The following is a 22,541-nucleotide window of genomic DNA, read 5'->3' on the forward strand; positions in this document are numbered from 1 at the left end:
GTATGTATCTACGGAGTTTATATGGTTGAGTCATTTCGAAAGATCTCCTATACAACTCTTGAAGCGAATATTTCTCGCCATAATAAAGACATTTCATCAGATATTTCACATCGCTATCCATATTGACATGGTGTGGAGAAACCTTGGCAATCTTGAACTCGAGCTCCGTAAGCAAGACGTCTTCACACTTCTGGAGTACACTTTGGACTTCGTATTCTGCGGCAAGTGGTAAAAATAATGTCGTCAACCGAAAGTACTAAAATATAAGAATCGTGGAAAAATCTAATCTAATGAAAATGAAGATTTAAAAGGACTTGAGAATGAACATTTTATCTGCACACTTTGTAAATGGTCATGTAGCGATAAGACACCGTGAACTGCAATACTTTTAGGAATATATAAAAGTAAATATATTAAGTATTTATTATATAAGTATACATTTAACACAAAGATGTACAAAGCCGCAATTGTTGATGCTGTTGTTAATAAAATTTTAATGGTGACTCGTCTTTATGAACATTAGAAATTATATTCCTTTAATCATCACAATTTACACAATTAAACTAACGTTAGGAACGCGAACGTATCCCTGATTAAACTAGCTGAGTATCCAGTACATTTAGTTGGTAAATCACAGTAAGTTAATTCAAAGTTCATGATCGAAGGTGAACAAATTTTTGTTCATCTCAAAACTTCTAATAAATGATTGAAGTTAACCTAAAGGTCAAAACATATATTTATTTTTTTCAATTTTAAATTTTTTTTTTGTCGATGAGGTATCGAAACGTCGATGTGTCGATACTGCCCTACACCGCTTTTGTCCAACTTCCTGTTTTGGTTTAGAAGTCATATGACGTGAAAAGTTGATAAACATTGAATCGTGGCGTGGAATAAAATGACCGTGGATGACAGTGTGATCAGATATGGTTTTATCGAACTATTTTATTAGGGATTTTTATAAAAGAAAATATACAGCGATTACATAGATAGTTTGTCACATGTATTGTTTTAATCGAAATACTCTGCACTTCAAGCATTCCAATATATGAATCAACCAGACAATGGCGAATTGCACGAACTACACACATCATCATGTCGCAGTGTTTCTGCTCACGTTCCTAAGGTAAATAGGTTGTTTTATGTTATTAATTTTTTTTTAAATCTAGATATTGTATATTTATGTGAGATAGTCGAAGTTGCAAGCAAGCAGACGACAAGGGTTTGTAAATTATTTAAGTTTGCAACATCTGGCTTCACAAAAATAATTTTGACATGCTTTAGTTAGAGCTTTATAGGGAAATCAATGTTGCATACAAACCGATATGTTTTCTTTTACAGCTATGCATTTTTTCATGCAACAAGAAAGACTTTCAGCAATGTGAAGTCCACAATCTCAGACGAATGGAGTCCATCTTTTCACAATGACACAGTTAACTACACCAAACCTGATCATGTGAGTTACAGAATAAATCAACTACTTTCTTCTCGTTTAAAACAATGCAAATAATTTGAAAGGGAAAACATGGTATCAAAGTTTTGCAGAGAGTATAAAAGATGAGGAACATGTATGTACACTGTAGATGTTTAACTTACCGATAGATATATATGTATGTGCACAAAAAATAATAGTCTTTGATCATGGGTTTATTTTTTCTTTTGTAGATCTGGAACTCTCGCCATTTATTCAACTCCAGGAAAGATGCTGAGCCGTACCTTGGTGTGTTAGATGCTGTCTTTATGATTTCATACGCAGTGGTAAGTGTTACCTACAAAAAAATCAACTTTTTTAACCTACCATTCCACTTAACCTGCACTGTACGGTAATACCCCTCCAACTTTTATCTTTTTTCAACATGTATTTTTTCTTCCTTCCTCCCCTAGTCTTTTTCCTATTATCTCATTTTAAATTTTTGTGATAGTGTTTCTCAATGAACATCTTAAACAAAAATATGCCTGCAGTGTATACAATATTGTCTTGATATGTTTGGAAATATATTGCATCTTTGCTAGCCAAAGGTTTACGATCTACTCCACTTAGTGTCCACTCCTCTACAGAAGAGCAGAGTAGATCGTAAACCCTTGGCTAGCAAAGATGGGAAATATGGGACCGGTAAATGTTCTTTTATAGATTTGACTAAATCGCAAAATAAACATTTACTTTATATAAAATCTTAATATATCTATTAACTGTATTTAATTCAATTCAATTCAATGGTCTTGTTGACATCACCATGTTGGCGTACAGTCAAAATGAAATAGAATGACAGACAAAAGAAAATTATAACATAAAGGCTACAGCAAGCAAGACAGTTTTATACAATACTTCATAGTCCCTGGAACTGTTTTCTCTTCATAAAACATTTATCCAAATAGATACATAGACGTTTTGTAGTATTATAATCACATGGATTTACAATTTCTTTTATGGGATCAATACCTCAGTACAATATGAATAGTGAATGTGCACTTATTCTTAATCTTGTTAGCTGGATTCTTTCATGCTTTTTCAAGTAAAACTTTAAGTAATCTTGCAACTTATACTCATTGGTATTTGATATTTTACTGTAAAAATGAAGTTTTTTTTAGCTAGAAGATGAGATTTTGTTCAATTGCTCAAATATCTTATCAACAAAAAATTTATTTAAATAAAACCTCAAATCCTTATGGGAAATATCTAAAGATGTTAAGTTTAGTTTTTGTTGGAGATATGTTTAATATTCATACCTTGGTATCATTTGCTGTAGTTAGCACAATTAATACAAGTTGAAGTGTCGAATAAAGCTTTTTTGTGTCTTTCTTTAGGGGCTGTACATTAGTGGGATGATAGGAGACAGGTAAGAGAACACACAAATTTTGTATGTCATGGCATCAGAAAAGTTTACAGGGGAATTACTTGCGCATGAAAATAATGGCAAAGATAGTTAAAATGCATGCATCATTCAGAAATTTGATTCCAAGAAATGTATTTCCACTCGATTAAAACGATTTACATGAAGCTGATTTTACATGGAAACTGAAATCTATGGTTACTGCTGTTATGGAAAATTGTTTGAATTTCTTTTGATATATGAGCAGTTTTATAGTAAATGCATTGTTCAAGTTACTCAGATGAATGTTGTAAACTTGTAATAATTAATCTAAGCATTTGTTGTTTTTTAGGCTGAATATGCGATTGGTGCTGTCTTTTGGAATGTGTTCATCTGCAGTAATGGTAAAACTCTCTCTAGTGCTCAAATTATTACATGACCTTGTTTTGAGATATGATAACAATGGCTAGTATTGCAAGTATTTTTTAAAACTACCTAACAAGGCAGAATAATTATAATTACATTGGCTATATGTGGTGAAGTACTGAGCACAGTTATATTGGCTATTGTTGTTTCATCAATATTCGTTGAATACCAATTTTTATGGATTTCGTCATTATAAGTTGATCCACGAAATTAAGTGTTCATTGAAGTGCAATTTCTATTAACATTTTGTATTGAAAGGGTCATTGGCCACGAATTTACGTATTCTTGAAACTGTGATTTTTCACTTTATCCACGAAAATTGATACCCTTGAATATTAATGAAACCACAGTATATACTGAACACAGCACTATATCTATTATCCAGGTATTTGTGTTTGGAGTGGTGTTTGAGTGGGCTCACTTCTACAACAAGTATGTCTACGTCATCATCTGGATCCTGAACGGTCTCCTTCAGTCCATGGGGTGGCCGACGGTGGTCGCTATCATGGGGAACTGGTTTGGTCGACACAGGTATAAGTTTTTAGCCTTGATTTAAGGTCAAGTCATAGCTATATTTATTTCTTACAAATTTGGTTTTATCCATGTTACAAATAATGGTACATGATTGTCTATCTTTATATCTTAATAGAGAGTGATTTTAGTAAATATTACTGTAAAAAGATTATATTACCTTATTCTTACCTAAACTATGTGGATACATTAGGCTCTACTAATAGCTGATAAGAGTATTTTCAAAAAGATGGTGATGACAGGGCCAGATATTTCCTAAAATTATAATCTGAAATGAATCCTTCTCTGTATATTTTAGCCGTGGTCTGGTGCTTGGTATATGGAGTGCGTGTGCGTCGGTCGGTAACATCATCGGAGCCTTCCTGGTGTCAGGGGTGCTGGACTATGGATACGACGTAAGTCACATGACACCGAGTTTGATATACACTACCGGGGTAGATACAGTTCGAAGCAGAAATTTTTGTGCGGCGATAAAGTTCATTGATTTGGGATAGAAAATTTTTTTGAGGCATTTTTAATTCAGTGGAAAAAAAATACCACATTTTATGTAAAACCAAATAAAAGTTGATTGACAAGTTATTTAGTCTTTGAATATCTAGTTGCAGTTTGTATTTGAAATGTTGCAATAGCAGCATCATTAGAGGTTCTTATTTAGTTAAACCTGGTGCCACATGATGCATGTGAATTTTCTACTTGATGGTATTAAATGTGATCAGGAGAGATTGAGCTATATTAGCCCATGAGGGACCATACATGTGTCTTCATCTTCTTCACTTATTTTTTTTCAGTATGCTTTCCTGCTGACATCGTCTGTGTTGTTTGCTGGTGGGGTCATAAATTTCTTTGGACTTGTCAGTACACCAAAGGAAATAGGTAGACATTGCATTATTTACTGCTAGCTCAGAATTTCATTACAATGTTTCTGTTTAGATTTATTCATATCCATGTAACTTGAATGAGATTCATGCGGAATATTGTTTGATGATATACATTGTTTACATGTAATTATTTGATACAGCAAAGTTCCATTCATTTTACATGACTTTGTATATTCATTCAGTAGTAATGGAACTGTATTTGTTTACAGATAAATTGATGTACTAGTAGTAGTAGTATATTTATGTTTTTAAGACTTAATTTTTTAGAATGTGACACACTGCACATGTCTCTCATTGACAAGTAAATTATGAAAAAATGATATATTTCTTATTAATCTTGGCAAACTGTATGTTCAATGACTACTAAGCCTCAAATATTGAAAGAGGATAGAATGATCAGTATGTTAAATACTCAACAAATGAGGAATAGACTATCTAATAGCATCACTCCATTTTCCGTGCTGTAGGCCTCTCTCTCCCTGATGAAGACAGTACCGTCCATCCCAAGGAGTACAGCGTCGTGATCAATGAAGGGGAGTCAAACGGTAGGATTCTTCTACTGAAGGAACTGAGAAATGATTCAATATCTCAGAGATATTTATATCATAATGACTGTGTTTTACCAGGCTTAGTAAAATATGCTGTGGCATTAGTTGTATTTCTGAATCATTACCCAAAGTATTGAACAGGTTAATTTTATTATTTAAATTGGAAATTAAAGGCGTCTGTGTTGATTGTGCATCGCCTTTTGTTCAGACATTTGATAGTTCATGTAATTGCGTTCAACAAAACATGCATTGTGATTTGATGACTTGGTAAGATTTAAGATGATCAATTATGTACTACTGTACTTATTAAACATCTTAGTTTTTTCAATTATCAAATCCTTCATACAATATGACATAGCTATCATGATACCCATAATGATTTAAAAGAACTAGTATTACATGTATTTCTTTGATAGTATAATGTTACAAATATTAAAACTTATAGCTAGGTGATGATTTAATAAAGATTAACAATATAGCAAAAATACACACACCCTTTAAACATGTACATGCATATACACACAGACATAATGTATGCTTGAATATATAAAAACACATTGTTTAATTACATGTATTTGCTTAATTACATGTATTACAGTTCTACCTGCATGTACTTGAAAGCAAAAAATTATAATTTTCAGAGTCCATTAATATTCCCCATGTAAGCAACAATCAAGGTACAGTGGTTTGTTACTGCTTGCTTTTACTTAATCATCTTACGGCTCTCTGGCTGATTGTGGAAGCATAGCCAATTAGCCATGTCTGAATGAAGTAGGGTTTGGGATAGAGACCATGGGGTAGAAGTTGAATGGGACCTTTGGAATGTGAGAGTGTTAAAAGTTCTTCCAATTTCTATTGGAATACAATAATCATTTAAAAAATCAGATCTTGACTAGTTGGTGGAATGATATTTCATGGTAATAATTATGGTAGGCTTTATTGAATCTCTTTGTAGAGTTTTGATAGAATCAAAATATGATTTAATCTTCTATTTAAAAAAAAATCCAAAATCTTAAATACTAGTATCATACATATCTGTACATGTATATATATTCCAACCCATACTGTTTCTTTAATAATGCATTAAATCACATTGAATCATTGGATGTTAAGTTAGGGGGGTTTCTTGCAGCATTTAAAGAAATTTGAATTTCAATGTGTCATGATATTATTTATATTAGTTGATGAATAAAATCATTGAAAGCATCACAAAATTCAAGTGATATAGTCAAAATGTAGGTTCAACTTGGCAGTATGATGTGATTTAATTCCTGTAGTCTATAGAGTTGAATGTGATTCTGTGTGTTTGATTCATATCATGGAGAACATGTATATTTACGAGCATGCATGTGAACACTTTGTATATATACATGTATATTCTTGTAGTGAATATGATTATTTCTCTGACTGGATGTTACCACTTCTGAATAGTTTAGCACATTTTTCTCAAAGAAAATGGCTTGATGTACGTGGCATTCTTAAAAAGAATTTCCACATTTCCCTACTTCTGACATATCTAATCTTTTCCTATCAATATTATCTACAATTTGAACATTTCAAATTTGTTCTGATCTGAAAATTGGAAATACACATGTACCACCTATTTAAGATTTCACATATATAGGCCTAGGACACCTCAGTTTTAGAAAATTGTGTACAAGTCACGTACGTACTAGCAGCTTATGTTAACTTTGTACATTGAATCCATTGGAAAAGAGGAATTGAATTTATTGTTCAAATTCAATGTATTTGTAGTTCAGGCTCCTGACGTTAATATTTCATTTTAATTTGTAATAAAATTGATAAAATTATCCCCTAGCTGTACTGTTTTATAGTAATGGGGAAATTTTTATTATTAAACAAAATATTTTAATCATCAGTTGCCTGTGACATAATTGCACCGGCGTTTCAAAAATATATCTTGAATACGATTTTAATTATTTATGGATTTTGCTGCTCTGTTGATCCACAAAATGTTCTTCAAGGATACAGATACCATTGTTCATGTATCTTACAATATAGATTATTGTTAGAACCATTGTCCATGAATTGGGAACTTAACAAAATCCCCAAAAAACATTGATGCTCAAGAATATTAATGGAACTACAGCATGTACAGTACTGTATTAATTATCTTGACAAAGTACCTTGTACCAGATTTCTGTGTTTTTTATAGCTTTAATACTCTGCCTGGTGAAAGAGTTATATGTATTGGAATTGTTGTTTTGTAGGGAACCTGTCAGATGATGGTGATGATCCGAGTCGTCTGATAAACAACAGGGGGGTCATTGATGACGAAGACGGTAAGACTTGAAATCTTTTTGATATTTTGATATAGGCAACTTTATTTTTATTTTTTTTCAGTCACTACAAGTAAAGACTTCTAGCCTTGCTTTTTACTGACTGATTAGAAATGTTCAATTTTTTTGTATGATGAATGTATAGCATTGAAATCAATTACTAAAATGTTGTTGAGAAAAGTTCATAAAAGAACACAATATCCTTAGAGTTTAGGTATGCACCTTGATTTCCATTTGATACGCATGCTGTTAAATGAATAGTGCAAGCATGAACAAGGTTGCAGGTTTCGGCCATTTATAGCAGTTTTTTATCAATTAAAAAAGTTTATGGATTTTAACTACATCTGTAATCTGTAAAAGGTTCAGATATATGATTTACCAATACAAGCATTTGGATGTATTTTAATTCATTTCATAGAATTGGAGTTTTCTTCAGAAGGTATATACTTCTTCATAAGAATTAATAATTAAAAGTGTTTTGAGAACAACTTCAGTAATTTTGTACTCAATATTCAAGTTATAAAGTGCATGTTTGATTTTGGGCACAAACATTGTCTAATATGATTATGTACATGTAAATTGTGTACACAAGCTTTATCTGCATAAACCTCCTTAATCACTATCAGCATGGACTTACTCTGTTGTTCAGTTACTGGTACCGGTACTTGTTCCAGTCTATTGTCACATATTTATTCATTGTTTTGCATTGAATTTTGAATATAATACTGTTGTGATTATGATGTATCAGTTGAACCATTAGATTTCTGTTGCATTGTTTACTTCTTGCATGCTATTTAGCAGTGTACAAAACAGCATACAGCAACTCAAAATGTACACTGTTATCTTCAGTATATAAGATATCGGTTACACTCTAAGATCTATAGACTCCATCTTCTCTTCTGTAAGATATACATTTTATCTGGAAACTTATACTTTGCTTGCTGAGGAAAATTAAGGATAAGAGCTAAATATCAGTCAGTGAATTATTATTTGACAATTGTTTGAATTTAGCTGTTAATGATAATATTATAAATATCCCTTTAATTTTATGTGTAGGAGACAAATTCTGGGGTAAAAAGATTCAAAATGCAAAATATGTACAGTGTATGTACATGTACAAAATTGATCCCCTGGGTAGCCTCTAGTTTATGCTGTATTTTAGATCTTTCTATGTACTCCCTTTCAGCCCCTCTTCTGAACCCCGTGGTGACCCGCTCGGACTCCGTCCTCTCGGACGACCGACCGACGGCCATCAGCTTCTGCAGCGCCCTCTGTCTGCCCGGTGTAGCTCTGGTAGGTGCTTTATTAGTAGTTCATCTTAAATGGGAGATTAAGATAATTTTGTTCAAATTTTGCGAATCAAAAATCTTGCATAGCTACATTTCAATATATGCTAGTTGTCTTCTTGTACCATTTACGGTATATGGGATTTTTTGGGGCTATTTTGCTATTTTTGTAATCATTTTGATAAAAACTAAATGAAATGACATTTGTAAAATAAAAAATTATGGATCCATGTAGTTCATTTTTGCAAAATTAGCAATTTGCATAAAAATAATGGATAAACAGTATCAGGCATCTTTGGCTCCTCTTTTAAATAATATATCCTGGTATTTTTCAGTATGCTTTGGCCTATGCCTGCCTGAAGCTTGTGAACTACTCCTTCTTTTTCTGGCTGCCCTACTACCTCCACAATAAATACGGGTGGAAGGAGACGGTGGCCGATGATATCTCCATCTGGTACGATGTGGGCGGCATCATAGGTAACGCTTCCTACTCCTGTTTAATGGCCATGTCTGCTTACATTTTATGGTCAAGTTTGTGTACATTTTAAGGTCAAGTGGTCCAAGAAATGTCAGTCATTTGTACAAAATTAACAAACGTAAATAATGATGTAAAATTTATTGATAATTTTTTTTTTCCAGGTGGGACGATATTTGGATTTGTATCTGTAAGTAGCTTTTCATCTTATTGACATACCTGTATATGTTACGTACTTATCAAATCCAATCTTGTATTATATGAATGAGATCGTGAGATATTATAAAAATAATTGTATATCTGGATACTTGAGTATTTATTTATAGTTAACATTGACAGAGCATGCTTTACATTGACAGGATCGCTTCCAGCATAGGAGTGTCATAGTTATTCCCATGCTCCTCCTTGGCATTCCAGCTCTCTTCATATACAGTATGTAGCTACCATTCATCATACTTGCTTGAACTAGTGATGAAATACAAAAATGTACAAGTTCATTACATGCATATCTTCTTTAGGATAGTGTAATTTTAAATGGCTTTGTTTCTTTAGTAGATTTAATTCAGACATAAATGTATGTACACCAGTGATATAATGATCACAATTGCTTGGCTTTCTTAAAAGAAATTGATATCAGCTTGGCATAATCCTTTCAGCTGATAAAATTTCAAATTAAGTTTAACCTAATGATCATGAATTGGCAGATCTAATACTGTTTCTGCCAACATTGTTCATTTCTGATGACCTTTATTGTTACTGTATATGATTTAGTATGCAATACAATGTAAATTTAGCCTTTATGGAAATTTTCAATTTTATCAAGCGGCCCATTCTCGATATATAATGATATGAAAATTAATGTTGTTGCAGACTCTGATCTAAGCAGCACTCTGACCATGAACGGTCTACTGATGGCAGTGGTGGGGTTCTTCATTGGGGGCGTGGCTAACCTGGTCAGTGCCGCCATTTCTGCCGACCTTGGTAAGTTTTCCTCTCTTATAATTTTAGTTTTATAAGTCATGAATATAAAGCCATCAAATTCAGTATATTATCAGCAAAAAATAAAGACTGTAGACTTAAACTGTGGTGTTAATGCTATTGTTACTACTAATTCAGTGATTTGTTAATTAGCTGTTGCATGTTCAAGAATTGCTCATTCGAGATAATTGTGAATTTAAACATCATCAGTTATTGAATAAAACACAATTTAGATTATTAGGCATGTTAAATCACTTATCAATATAAACATCACATTTCAGGTAAGCAGGGCCCTGTCCAGGGTAACAGTGAGGCCCTGGCCACCGTGACTGGTATCGTGGACGGGACAGGAAGTGTCGGCGCCGCCATTGGGCAGGTCAGGAGTTCAACCACATAATACCAGCATCTTTGTATACTGTATACTTGCAGGGTCTTTTCTTGCCATATGTTATTTTCGCCCAATCACAGTTGTGAAATATTTTGTCAATTTTCAAATTTCCTTTAATTAAATGTATAGTTTTTATGAATGAGAATTGACTTGCGGAATTTAAATTAGATTTGCCCAAGGTCAATGGGGAAACTGGAGGACAAATAAAAGGGAAAAATAATTTCCAATAATGCAATACAGTTTTGGAAAATTACATGAAATTTCAAGGACTTTTTTCTCCAAATCAGATACGTGAATTAACTTTTATCTAGGGTATGAAAATAGGAACCTGAATATTCGAAGAAAAAAAAATGAAACAGCACTAGATCACGAATGCTAATGACTTTTTTTTTTAAAATTTAGATATTGGTGCCATTGATACAAGATGGACTGGGATGGAAGTCTGTTTTCTATCTTTTTATGTTAATGGTATGTCAGAAAATTGTATTCATAATTCCTAACACTACAATATTTTTTTTTGAAAATGGATGGATCAGCAAAATAATTAAAATTTGATTAATTCTCCATTGACAATTAACAACACTGTTGCAAATGGCTAACAGACTGTTGAGTAACTGTTTTAGATCTTGGTGTAATTTCTTCATTTCAGACACTTCTGACAGCTCTGTGTATTCTTCCACTGTTCATCAGAGAAGTGAGAGACCTGTGTAGGCAGAAGAGGGTCCGCTTCTCCTGGTACAAGGGTGTGTCATCAGTCCCCACCCACAGGGCAGGCGGCCCAGGGGTTCAGGACTCGGATCAGTATTTCGACTGATCTCTCAAGGCATTCCAGCACTGAATCATTTTATTCCATACATTATTACATTGTGTACCATATTGTGTCATATATAATTTACACTGTGGATTAGTTGTGAAAATCCTTGTTGGAGATTCAAAGCATGTATTAAATTATTTTTATTCAAACATTTTAGTATCATGAAATGCATTGTGAAGCTGTGATTTTTGTGAGTAAATATAATATTTTAAGGGCTTTAAGGTGTGTACATGTTTAAGTATGCACCAGCTATCTCCAGGTAGCTTTATGTGTATGTGAAAGTCTTTAATTGAAATGTATTCTTTTAGATATCAAATATTAAATATTTTCATATGTAAAATGTTTATTTTTAAACTTATACATGTAGTATTATATGTTTCATTTTTTAATATGCACGATACACATTTATGTACATATGCATACGATTTCTTATGATATCTTAAAATTGTATTATATTTTAATCTACAACAAACTGTGAGCTTTTTTTGTTTTATGATATATAGTAAATTACTATTTTTTAGCATACAACATACTAGCCTCCGTTTTCTTTCTTTAATTGAAACTGTTTTTCCAGCAATCACAGTATGTTTTTGTTGTTGTTAGGATGATTGGGTGTGAAAGAATTATTCCTAACATACAACAGTATTTTATCAAATTTTAGTCTCTCCTATTCTAGTCCTCAGCAACTTGTAAAATGTGATATTAAATTTTATCTTTACTGATGTGCCTTTTTATGATGATGTCCTTGGATACATTAACGGAACTTAGCATCAAATTGTACACGACTTATACCGGTATTATAATGCTTGATTGTGTTTTTATTTTGGAATATTGCATTGTCTATGGCTTGAAAAGTTGTACCGTAATAATGTATTTTTAAAGCTTCTTGGTCCGATTTTATATCAAATTTTATGCACGCTTTTAAACGATGGCTATGAGTAGTATATGTATAATAATAGACATTGCAGTAATTTTACCTGTCAATTATGCCAAATTTCAATGAAGAAAAATACGTACAAAATTTGCTAACAAAACAAACGACATTAAAAGGTACTGAGTTATTTCGCCTCATGTTAAATTTCACCCATGTCGACGAGACAGGTATGGTTGTATTACAAATTTGAGATCGCTTTAAATAAAGGTCGAAATGATCAGACAAATTACAAATAAACATGTGTACGTTTTGTTCGCTAATATTTCTAAAGACGGTTTTCTTTACAATTGATGCATAGCATGTGGGTTGAATAACCCCAATCATTCCAGGGACGAAAGCAAGCGGTTTCCTGTTCTAAACATTCTTGTGATGCATTTTTGTTTGTTTTTTCGTTTGCCCAAAAACAAATTATTTTTATTTACTTTGAATATTTCTAATTTTGAAAAGAGACTGATTCTGCTAGTGTAAATAGGAGAAAGTCCATAACTTTCTAAGATAAATAATTTGTATGAAAAAAATTTTGATACTGTAATTACAAGAAAATCGGACCAAGCAGCTTTAAAGTTTTTGGTTTTTTTCCCTGTGTTCAGTCAGAGTTTATAAAAAGCTGGTATAGAATATTGCTTCCAAATAATTTTCATGTGATCTGGTACGTTATATACCAAAGTATGCAAACCACATGAGACCAACAATTTGTGCTTGGTCTAAAACTTCAGTTCTTCCAATCATTGTTATCTCATGCATATGACACCTCATGTTTTTTGTGTTGAGTGAAGAAAACTATGTATTATGTGCATCCGAGATTATTGAAATTAAAGCCAATTTTTTGTGGAGTTTCAATAGTTTTTATTAACAGCTAGATTGTTTGTGAATGTATCATGAAGGTATATTACTACACATTGGTCTCCAACTTCTAGAGATCAAAGAATCATTTCACCTTGTACTTTTTTACAAAGCCATCTATTTCTTTGTCCAAAAAGAGGATATATTGTTCTGTGAACAAAATATATTTCATTGATCACCCCTGAACTTTAAAAATATAATGTGACATTGACCTATTTAATCATGTGCAAAAAGGTCACCAGTTTCACTTGACAGTTGTATTCCCTCTCAAATAAAGTATATTTTATCGATATATTGGGTAGGTGGCACACGTTTTACAAACTTTTTATATATATATTGTCATGTACTTTATAGAATAAGATTCACTGTAAATCAATTTGTATTTGCGACGAATTTATTCAGAGAATCACTGCATGGAGATTAATTAGTCTGCAGTTTAATATCAATTTTTTCGATCAAGTCTAATCTTTCGAGGAGGATTTTGATTTTAACAGACATGCCAAAAAAAGCAGAAATAAATAAATAATCAAAGGCCGGAACGGCCACAAAGGCGTCAAGCTGACATTTTCTTTTATATAGAATGATATCAATAATTTGAATTTCTGTACTAATATATATAGTCGTTTATCAAATAATATTAGAATAAAAAAGGAAATAAATTACGTTTTGTGCTGTTTCAAAAACAATAATCAGTATATTTCAGTATAAAATAGGTAGTGATGAGTTTATAATACAATAACTCATCATGGTTACAAAAATCGAAGAAATTTCAAAGTTCAAAAAAAATTATTTTCTTTCTGCTTTAAAAAGTCTTTGCACATTTCACAGGCTCATAATTTGAATACATTAACAGTGTGTCCCTAATTATAATAATAAAACATACTTTTATTTATTTCAATTCCCGTTTGAAACAAAATTACCTATGCTATGGTTGTTTACAAACAAATCCACAACACGTGCTATCTAAAATGCTTGACCAAACCAACTGCATTATCGTGTTTATTAATTGCAACAAAATCTCTAGATAAGTTTATCGCTTACAATTATTTTGGAGACCATGCCCGATAACAAATACATTTACATATCAAATTTTATTTCTATCGGGCACAGTCTCCAATCAAAATGTAAGCGATAAACTTAAATAATATTTCAGTGAATGTTTACATTGCACCTTATTGTATTCATCCGCCATTTCTTGATTAAGCAAATTTATACTAATGCAATGAGTTGTCAATAACCAGGGAGGCAAAGTTTGTTTTTTGTACACAATTTAGTTGAATAAAAGGAATACAAATCTGTAATACGTTTAATACTTCAAGGAACTTATTTTTTATGCGCATTAAAAAGGCGGTGCAGTGCATGAATTTTTGGACGATTGCCAATCCAGACGATCGCTAGAAGGCTGCCGAGCATTAGCTCGACGCCTTAAAAACGAAGCAACACCAATTACCGGTACAAAATTACTTTATTTTAGAAACATACAAGAATGTTTCGTTCAAAAATCAAGTTAGGTTCACTGTTGTATGTCCATTTCTATTTTATGTTGTTTCCGTTTAAATTTGGATTTCTTTGTGGTTGCTTTTCTCACTGAAAGTAAAAATACCGAAAATCATGTACATCTTATGAATTCTAACATTTAGAACTATTCACAGAATGATACACTTAATTGTCTACTAAAGAACATTATTTTGGTTCAAGTCAACTTACCACAATTACTTAATTTTATTTTGTGTAATTTAAAAAAACAAGCCAAATTCTTGGAAAATTCTTTAATAAGAGCAATTGGTGAAAATTTATATGTATTTTAAATAAAATCTTGACCTTTAATTATAAAAGATATCAAGAAATAATTTTTCTCCAAATGAAGAAATTATTTTAAGTTTGATCAAATTCATAAAAATTACCATAATCGGCTGTCCAGAGAGCGAGGGCTAGCAGGAAGCAGCCGGCTGTGGCTATGATGGTGATGGTCACCGCTCCCAGGTGGATCTGCTCCTCCTGACTTATCGATGGGGTAGACTCGTTCATCTGGGAAGGAGGAAAATGGAGTTAAAAATGTAAAACTTCTAACGACACCAATTACTTCCACTGTCCTAATGGGACTAATACATGTATTGCTATCCAATATAATAATAGATAATAGGGCAGTCATGGTAGAGCCATGTATAATTTCAATGAAGTGTATACTGCTAAAGCCCCAAACAAACGGCCAATCATATAGTCTTACTAACTTTGTGTGTTGTAGAGCAATGCAATATATCAATAATAAGTATAGGTATTATTAAGCAGTAAACAACCATCAAACCAAAGTACTGGTCTTCCTAACCTTGTGGGTAGTGGAGGGTGGGCTGTCGGTGGTCAGTGGATGGAAGGAGCAGGAGTCGCGGGAGTAACGGCTCATACAGGACTCACAGGAGTGGATCTCTATCAGACAGGTGTGGACTGTATCTAAGACGACGGCGTCAGCCTCCGCGCGGGTCATTTCCGAGGCGTTGTATACGACAATCAGACTGGGGGCCTGGCTGGAGAGTGTTACTGTGCTCTGTAAAATAGTGTACTGCAGATGTGCATACATTCAACATGATCTCTATACATTTGAGATCACACATTTGCACATACTGGTGCTAAGACCTGACAGTGCACAATTGCAAAAGGCCGAGTCATGTTCATGGAGACCTGAATTATCATAACTTACAGTGATTCTATTCAGTCAGAATGATATAAAAATATTTCACTTGAAATATTGTACAAAGCATGATAGAACTGTTGTTTCACATAATACCAGAGTGAACAAAATATACTGTAGAAAAGACCATTTATGCATAGGGGGTATTTACATTAGTCTAGTTACGTGGTTAGTTTATAAAACCTTGTAATGTATCCTTGAACATATGGCTACAAAAATTAAAACTTAAGGGTGTTAAAACATGCAATGGTGTATTTAATACCCAAACATACCCATACCCCGGTAAATAACCACTTTTACATTACCATATTTTCGCTAAGTCTTACATAATTGGTATTGAGAGTGGTAACTGTTGTCTTTAGAGGGGGTGGTGAGGTGGACGTCTGGTATTTATCTGGACACAACCTAAAAACAAAATAATAATACACATCATTCAAAAGCTAAAAGATTTTCAAATTCTAGGATGACATACATGTATATGAAATTCACATGATGGACATGTTAAACTCTGACAGGAACTTTAATCGCAATCAAGTGTTCATTTTACAGCTCAGCTTAATTTAATTTAAAGCGTAGCAGCAAAGTTCAAGTACTAATTGCTATCTTTAAAACAGTTGGTATACAGTCATTATAGTTTGTAATCAATTAAAAACCTTTTTCATGTTATTTTACTTTAATTTCTCTGTTTTTAATTTTTAAAGTTAAGCTTACTCTTTGAATGTCCTCTGAGTGAATGCCTCGGTGGCCACTATAGGCCTGATGTAATGAACGTGTAGCACTATCTGCTCTTGTTTGACAGCACTCTGCATCTTCTCTACCTCAGCAACCATGTCAATTTTACTCTGGGTCGATTTCTTAATCTCAAAAGACAGCTTGTCCTGAAATAAATTAATGCTTTTCATTACATACATGTAGTAAAGATATTTTTTTACCAATGCATAAGCAATAGACACAAGAGGCCCATGGGCCAAACTGCTCACCTGAACAGCAATGTCAGTCTGTTACCCATGCAGCAAACACTTTTAATTTTATCCATAAAAATATCACAAATAGAATACTTCCAATGGCATATTCAAATAGTATTCACATTTCTATGCCGTCATAATGAAAATGACTTCTGTATAGTTTTACATATATTTTTTTTATCATTATTAAATTCTACTTTTTATATCCTCAATTATCCATTATTTTTTATCAAGGTGAAATTTAATGTACATTTTTTATCCAGGTATGACAATGTACCTGTTTTATCCAGGTGAGATTGAAGGACTGGGCCACCTCCCCCAGCAGTAGGCTGTTGACCTGGTGCTGGAGGTCGTCCGAAATGTCCCCCCGCGTGGTCAGGTGGAGATTCTGTAGCGCCTCCAAATCAATGCTACGGAACTTTAGAACTATCTCCACACTGAAGAAAACACATGATATTTACATCAAAATACAGGGATTTTATCTAATGATCATTTAATGATGTTAAAAAAATTGATTAAACCAATATACATGTGACATGTTGAAAGATTTATCACTAGTTCACTAACAAACACTTTTATTCATGCCTCTAAAAGTACACCCTGTACACACTGTCACGAAAATATTTGCCCCCATTTTATTTTACATCAGTTGCCCTCATTGAATTTATCACTGGGCGAACTCCTTGGTCTCAAATTATCATTCTTTAACCACAACTTTGGTCTTGGGAATTCAAGATTAGGCGAAACTGTTTCAAACTGAAACTGAAGAAGTGCAAGAATAACACAGGGTGAAAATAATCTTGTACATTGTAAACAGTATGTGACTTAAATGACTTTAACCTGCTACAAGGTTCTCCTGACATAAACATACAATTGGTTCGACCAATTTTCCTGACAGCATCAATACACTCTACGGTGCTTACTTAGTGGAATCCTCCCTATTTCGGGGCGAGAACTTATTCCTCTCAGATGAAGGACCGAAACTGAAGCCCTGAGTGTAATCCGCCTTAGTTTTCAGTGTGTCCACATAAAGCTCCAAGTGTGGGTGTAAGGTTGTGGCATGTAGGACAATGTCAGCTCCATCCTAAACACAGATCCAGAAATAGAGACACCATGGAATCAACTATATTTGTAGGGGCAATTATCATTAGGTGTTACTGTTAATTTTTTCGGCATTTTCAGGACTTAATTTTGTGGATTCGCTGTATATTTGCAGACACATAAGATGAAAATGAACAGCCTAGCCATTTACATCTTAAGTGCAGACAATTTAAAAGACCTACTCTTATAGAAGTCTCACCTCTGACAGGATCACATCCTGTAGGACTTCCTTTGCGCCTCCTAACATGGCTTCCAGCTTGACCCTCAGATCTTGTTCTGTTTCTGTCTTCTCTTTAGGACCCAGTGACTGTGTACCATTACATGGGACAAACAGGGGGTACACATAGCTGTACAGTGAAAAGAGGAGGACAGATGTCATAAACAATCACCATGATATTGATCCTTAAGATTAAATACAAAGCCATCCAAAACACAAAAGGAAATGTATTTAGAAGTCAAGGGTGAGTAGTGACTATTCTAGAGAGTAGTGTTCAAAGGTCAAAAAAACATCCCTAGTAGTGTTTAAATGTCAAAACAACAGCCCTATTCAAGAGAGTATTGTTCAAAGGTCAAAACAGCAACCCTATTCAAGAGAGTATTGTTCAAAGGAAAACAAACAGCCCTTTTCAAGAGAGTAGTGTTCAAAGGTAAAAATAACATCCCTATTCAAGAGAATATTGTTCAAAGGTCAAAATAACAGCCCTATTTAAGAGAGTATTGTTCAAAGGTCAAAATAACATCCCTATTCAAGAGAATATTGTTCAAAGGTCAAAATAACAGCCCTATTCAAGAGAGTATTGTTCAAAGGTCAAAACAAACAGCCCTTTTCAAGAGAGTATTGTTCAAAGGTCAAAACAACATCCTTATTCAAGAGAGTATTGTTCAAAGGTCAAAACAACAGCCCTATTCAAGAGAGTATTGTTCAAAGGTCAGAACAAACAGCCCTTTTCAAGTGAGTAGTGTTCAAAGGTCAAAATAACATCCCTATTCTAGAGAGTAGTGTTCAAAGGTCAAAATAACAGCCGTAATCAAGAGAGTAGTGTTCAAATGTCAAAACAACAGCCCTATTCAAGAGAGTAGTGTTCAAATGTCAAAACAACATCCCTTTTCAAGAGAGTAGTGTTCAAAGGTCAAAATAACATCCCTATTCTAGAGAGTAGTGTTCAAAGGTCAAAATAACATCCCTATTCAAGAGAGTATTGTTCAAATGTCAAAACAACATCCCTATTCAAGAGAGTATTGTTCAAAGGTCAAAACAACATCCCTGTTCAAGAGAGCATTGTTCAAAGGTCAAAACAAACAGCCCTTTTCAAGAGAGTAGTGTTCAAAGGTCAAAACAACATCCCTATTCAAAAGAGTAGTGTTCAAAGGCCAAAACAACATCCTTATTCAAGAGAGTAGTGTTCAAAGGTCAAAATAACATCCCTATTCTAGAGAGTATTGTTCAAAGGTCAAATCAACATCCCTATTCAAGAAAGTATTGTTCAAAGTTCAAAACAACATCCCTTTTCAAGAAAGTATTGTTCAAAGGTCAAAACAACATCCCTATTTAAGACAGTAGTGTTCAAAGGTCAAACCAAAAGCCCTATCCAAGTGACTGGTGGTCAAAGGTCAATGCAAAACCAAAAGTCCATTGTAGGAAAGAATTGTTCAAAGGTCAAACCAAAATTAATGATCCAATCTAAGTAAGCAGTGTTGAAAACCAATGCTTCTTTCCAGAAGGAGTCAAAGTTCAAACCAAAAGTCCCTAGCAGATGAATTAGGGTTAAAGGTCATTAACCACAAATGAATCTGACCAGAAGAGGAAGTGTTTAATGGTAAATTAAAACCAGAAGTCTCAAAATATCTGTCAATTTTAAACAATGTGGTCAAAACAAAGCATTAATTTAAGTATTGAAAGAGTAGTTAAAACCATGAATCCATTAGAGGATGTGAGCCGACCTGTTGGAGATGAGCTTTGTTTTCTGACAGTGGGCCACATTCCAGCTCCCATTGAAGAAACAGCCCTGGCTCCTTCTACACAGGACATTCATGGAGCTGAAAACAGAACTCTTATTAAACATTCATCATCACTTGTTAAGGTTTCTACAAATCGATCACTCTACCAAAATTGATGACTTCGAGCTTAACAGCACCTTATCTACCTTTTACAAGAACTGTGGTCTATTTCAACAGATCAGGCACAATCTCCTCAATAAGCAATACAGCTTATTTTCATTTTTCAAATAATTTCCTTACGCTATTTTGACAGAAATACTTAAGTTTTTAAAGTAAGATTTAAAGTAGCAGATTGTCTGGTTGTATAATGAAAGTTTTATGGTGCTTGGTCTTGTAACAAAAGCATGCACTTTTTGACTATTCAAAAATACAATCATCAGAATAAGAACAAGAGGCCCATGGGCCACATCGCTCACCTGAACAGCAGTTCCTTGTAACATTACATTTCGTAGCATATGCTTTTTCTATTTTAAACATTGAACCCCTTTCTGGGGACCCAGTAATGGTCCGAGGTTTATGGTTGGCTTGAACAACATAAATAGTAACATAGGAATGAAAATGTGTAGCACTGCGGTGGGACCGCACGTACACAACCTGAAAAACTGAACGTAGAAGAGTTCCACTTCAAGAGGAATAACTCTCAGACTGTACAGAACATTAAGAAAGATAACTCTTGGTTCCACTACATTAGAGTTTACACAATTTGAGGATCCTTGCATAGTAATCTCACAAACTGTAGCATTATAGTTCTCGAGAAGAACTTTTTAAAAACATTTTCAATATATCTTTCTATGTTAAACTTTGAACCCCTTTTGGGGCCACAGTATTAGTTCAGTGCTAAAGTTTTAATTATTTGGAATCTACATTATTTAAGGATGCTTGCATAGTTATCTCACAAGCTGAAGCATTATAGTTCCCTAGAAAAAGATTTTTCAACATTTTCCCTCTATATTTCTACGCTAAACTTTGAACACCTCTTGGGGCCCCAGTATTAGATTGAGGTCACGGCTTTTATAATTTTGAATCTACACTTTTTGAGGGTGCTTACGTAGTTATCTGACAAATTGATGCATTGTAGTTCTCGAAAAGAAGATTTTTAAACATTTTCCATATATACCGGTACTTCTACATTTAACTTTAAACCCATCTTAGGTCCCTAGTATTAGTCCAGGGGTCACTAATTTAAAACTGTCGAACCTTCATTATCCAAGGTTGTATGCATGATAGTAATCTCACAAATTGAAGCATTGTAGTTCTCGAGAAGAAGATTTTTTAACCTGTTACCTTTATATTTCTATAAAAAACTTTGACCCCATCTTGGGGCCCCATTATTGGTTCAGGGGTCACGATTTTACGAATTATGAATCTACATAAGCGAAGGATGCATGCATAGATATTCCATTAACTAAAACATTGTAGTTCTTGAGAAGAAAATTTTTAAACTTTTCCTTTGTTTTTTAAAATGTTTAAATTTTGAACCCCTCTTGGTGCCCATCAATTGTCCAGGAGTTACAATTTTTTGAATCTACATTATTTAAGGATGTACATGTATGCATAGTAATATCCCAAACAGTTGCACGATGGTTCTTGAGAAGATTTTAAAACATTTTCCTATATATGTTAAAATCTAAACCCCTCCTGGGGCCCCACTTTTGTTCGGGGGTCACGATTTTTTCAATCTTCACTATATATACAACCTTTTGTGTATGTATTGGCATTTTTGGTGAAGTGGTTCTTGAGAAGAAAATTTTTAAACATTTTTCATATGTAGTTCTATGTTAAATTTTGATCCCCGCCTGGGGCCCCAGTTTTGGTCCGAGGGTCACGATTTTTACAATTTAGAATCTTCATTATACATACAAGCTTTTGTGTAAATATTGGCATTTCTGGTGCAGTGGTTCTTGAGAAGAAGATTTTTTAAACATTTTCCTATGTATTTCTATGTTAAACTTTGAACCCCGCCTGGGGCCCCAGTTTTGGTCCGAGGGTCACGATTTTTACAATTTAGAATCTTCACTATATATACAAGCTTTTGTGTAAATATTGGCATTCCTGGTGCAGTGGTTCTTGAGAAGAAGATTTTTTAAACATTTTCCTATGTATTTCTATGTTAAACTTTGAACCCCGCCTGGGGCCCCAGTTTTGGTCCGAGGGTCACGATTTTTACAATTTAGAATCTTCACTATATATACAAGCTTTTGTGTAAATATTGGCATTCCTGGTGCAGTGGTTCTTGAGAAGAAGATTTTTTAAACATTTTCCTATGTATTTCTATGTTAAACTTTGAACCCCGCCTGGGGCCCCAGTTTTGGTCCGAGGGTCATGATTTTTACAATTTAGAATCTTCACTTTGTATACAAGCTTTTGTGTAAATATTGGCATTTCTGGTGCAGTGGTTCTTGAGAAGAAGATTTTTAAAACATTTTCCTATGTATTTCTATGTTAAACTTTGAACCCCGCCTGGGGCCCCAGTTTTGGTCCGAGGGTCACGATTTTTACAATTTAGAATCTTCACTATGTATACAAGCTTTTGTGTAAATATTGGCATTTCTGGTGCAGTGGTTCTTGAGAAGAAGATTTTTA

The 22,541-nt window shown here is 33.6% G+C and overlaps 2 protein-coding genes across 5 annotated transcripts in view; one reads left to right on the forward strand and one right to left on the reverse strand.

Annotated features, from left to right (window-relative positions):
• The first annotated feature begins 875 nt into the window (after window positions 1-875).
• Window positions 876-13,199, forward strand: LOC105344682 (sugar phosphate exchanger 3). 4 transcript variants are annotated; one of them, XM_034449985.2, is made up of 20 exons: window positions 876-1,123; window positions 1,339-1,453; window positions 1,663-1,755; window positions 2,803-2,834; window positions 3,160-3,211; window positions 3,619-3,764; window positions 4,063-4,159; window positions 4,553-4,637; window positions 5,110-5,187; window positions 5,832-5,867; window positions 7,422-7,493; window positions 7,909-7,929; window positions 8,677-8,783; window positions 9,112-9,253; window positions 9,416-9,441; window positions 9,611-9,683; window positions 10,122-10,232; window positions 10,511-10,605; window positions 11,020-11,085; window positions 11,267-13,199. In XM_034449985.2, exons 1-20 carry the CDS (start codon window positions 1,062-1,064, stop codon window positions 11,429-11,431), a joined length of 1,674 nt encoding a protein of 557 aa, XP_034305876.2. In that variant the 5' UTR covers window positions 876-1,061; the 3' UTR covers window positions 11,432-13,199. The 4 variants fall into 4 exon arrangements, with proteins under 4 accessions (XP_034305876.2, XP_034305877.2, XP_034305878.2 ...); XM_034449986.2 differs by lacking the exon at window positions 7,909-7,929; XM_034449987.2 differs by lacking the exon at window positions 5,832-5,867.
• A 1,455-nt stretch (window positions 13,200-14,654) lies between these two features.
• LOC105321431 (uncharacterized) overlaps window positions 14,655-22,541 on the reverse strand; it is a 37,786-nt gene continuing 29,899 nt past the window's right edge. The window contains exons 36-44 of the mRNA XM_066082248.1: window positions 19,902-19,997; window positions 18,160-18,307; window positions 17,783-17,943; window positions 17,137-17,296; window positions 16,606-16,772; window positions 16,221-16,299; window positions 15,535-15,750; window positions 15,113-15,236; window positions 14,655-14,795 (exon numbers count right to left, since the gene is read on the reverse strand). Of these exons, the coding sequence (XP_065938320.1) occupies window positions 14,722-14,795; window positions 15,113-15,236; window positions 15,535-15,750; window positions 16,221-16,299; window positions 16,606-16,772; window positions 17,137-17,296; window positions 17,783-17,943; window positions 18,160-18,307; window positions 19,902-19,997 (1,225 nt within the window). The 3' untranslated portion in view covers window positions 14,655-14,721. The remainder of the gene's footprint in view (window positions 14,796-15,112; window positions 15,237-15,534; window positions 15,751-16,220; window positions 16,300-16,605; window positions 16,773-17,136; window positions 17,297-17,782; window positions 17,944-18,159; window positions 18,308-19,901; window positions 19,998-22,541) is intronic.

Source organism: Magallana gigas, chromosome 4, assembly GCF_963853765.1.
Source record: "Magallana gigas chromosome 4, xbMagGiga1.1, whole genome shotgun sequence".
Taxonomy (NCBI): domain Eukaryota; kingdom Metazoa; phylum Mollusca; class Bivalvia; order Ostreida; family Ostreidae; genus Magallana; species Magallana gigas.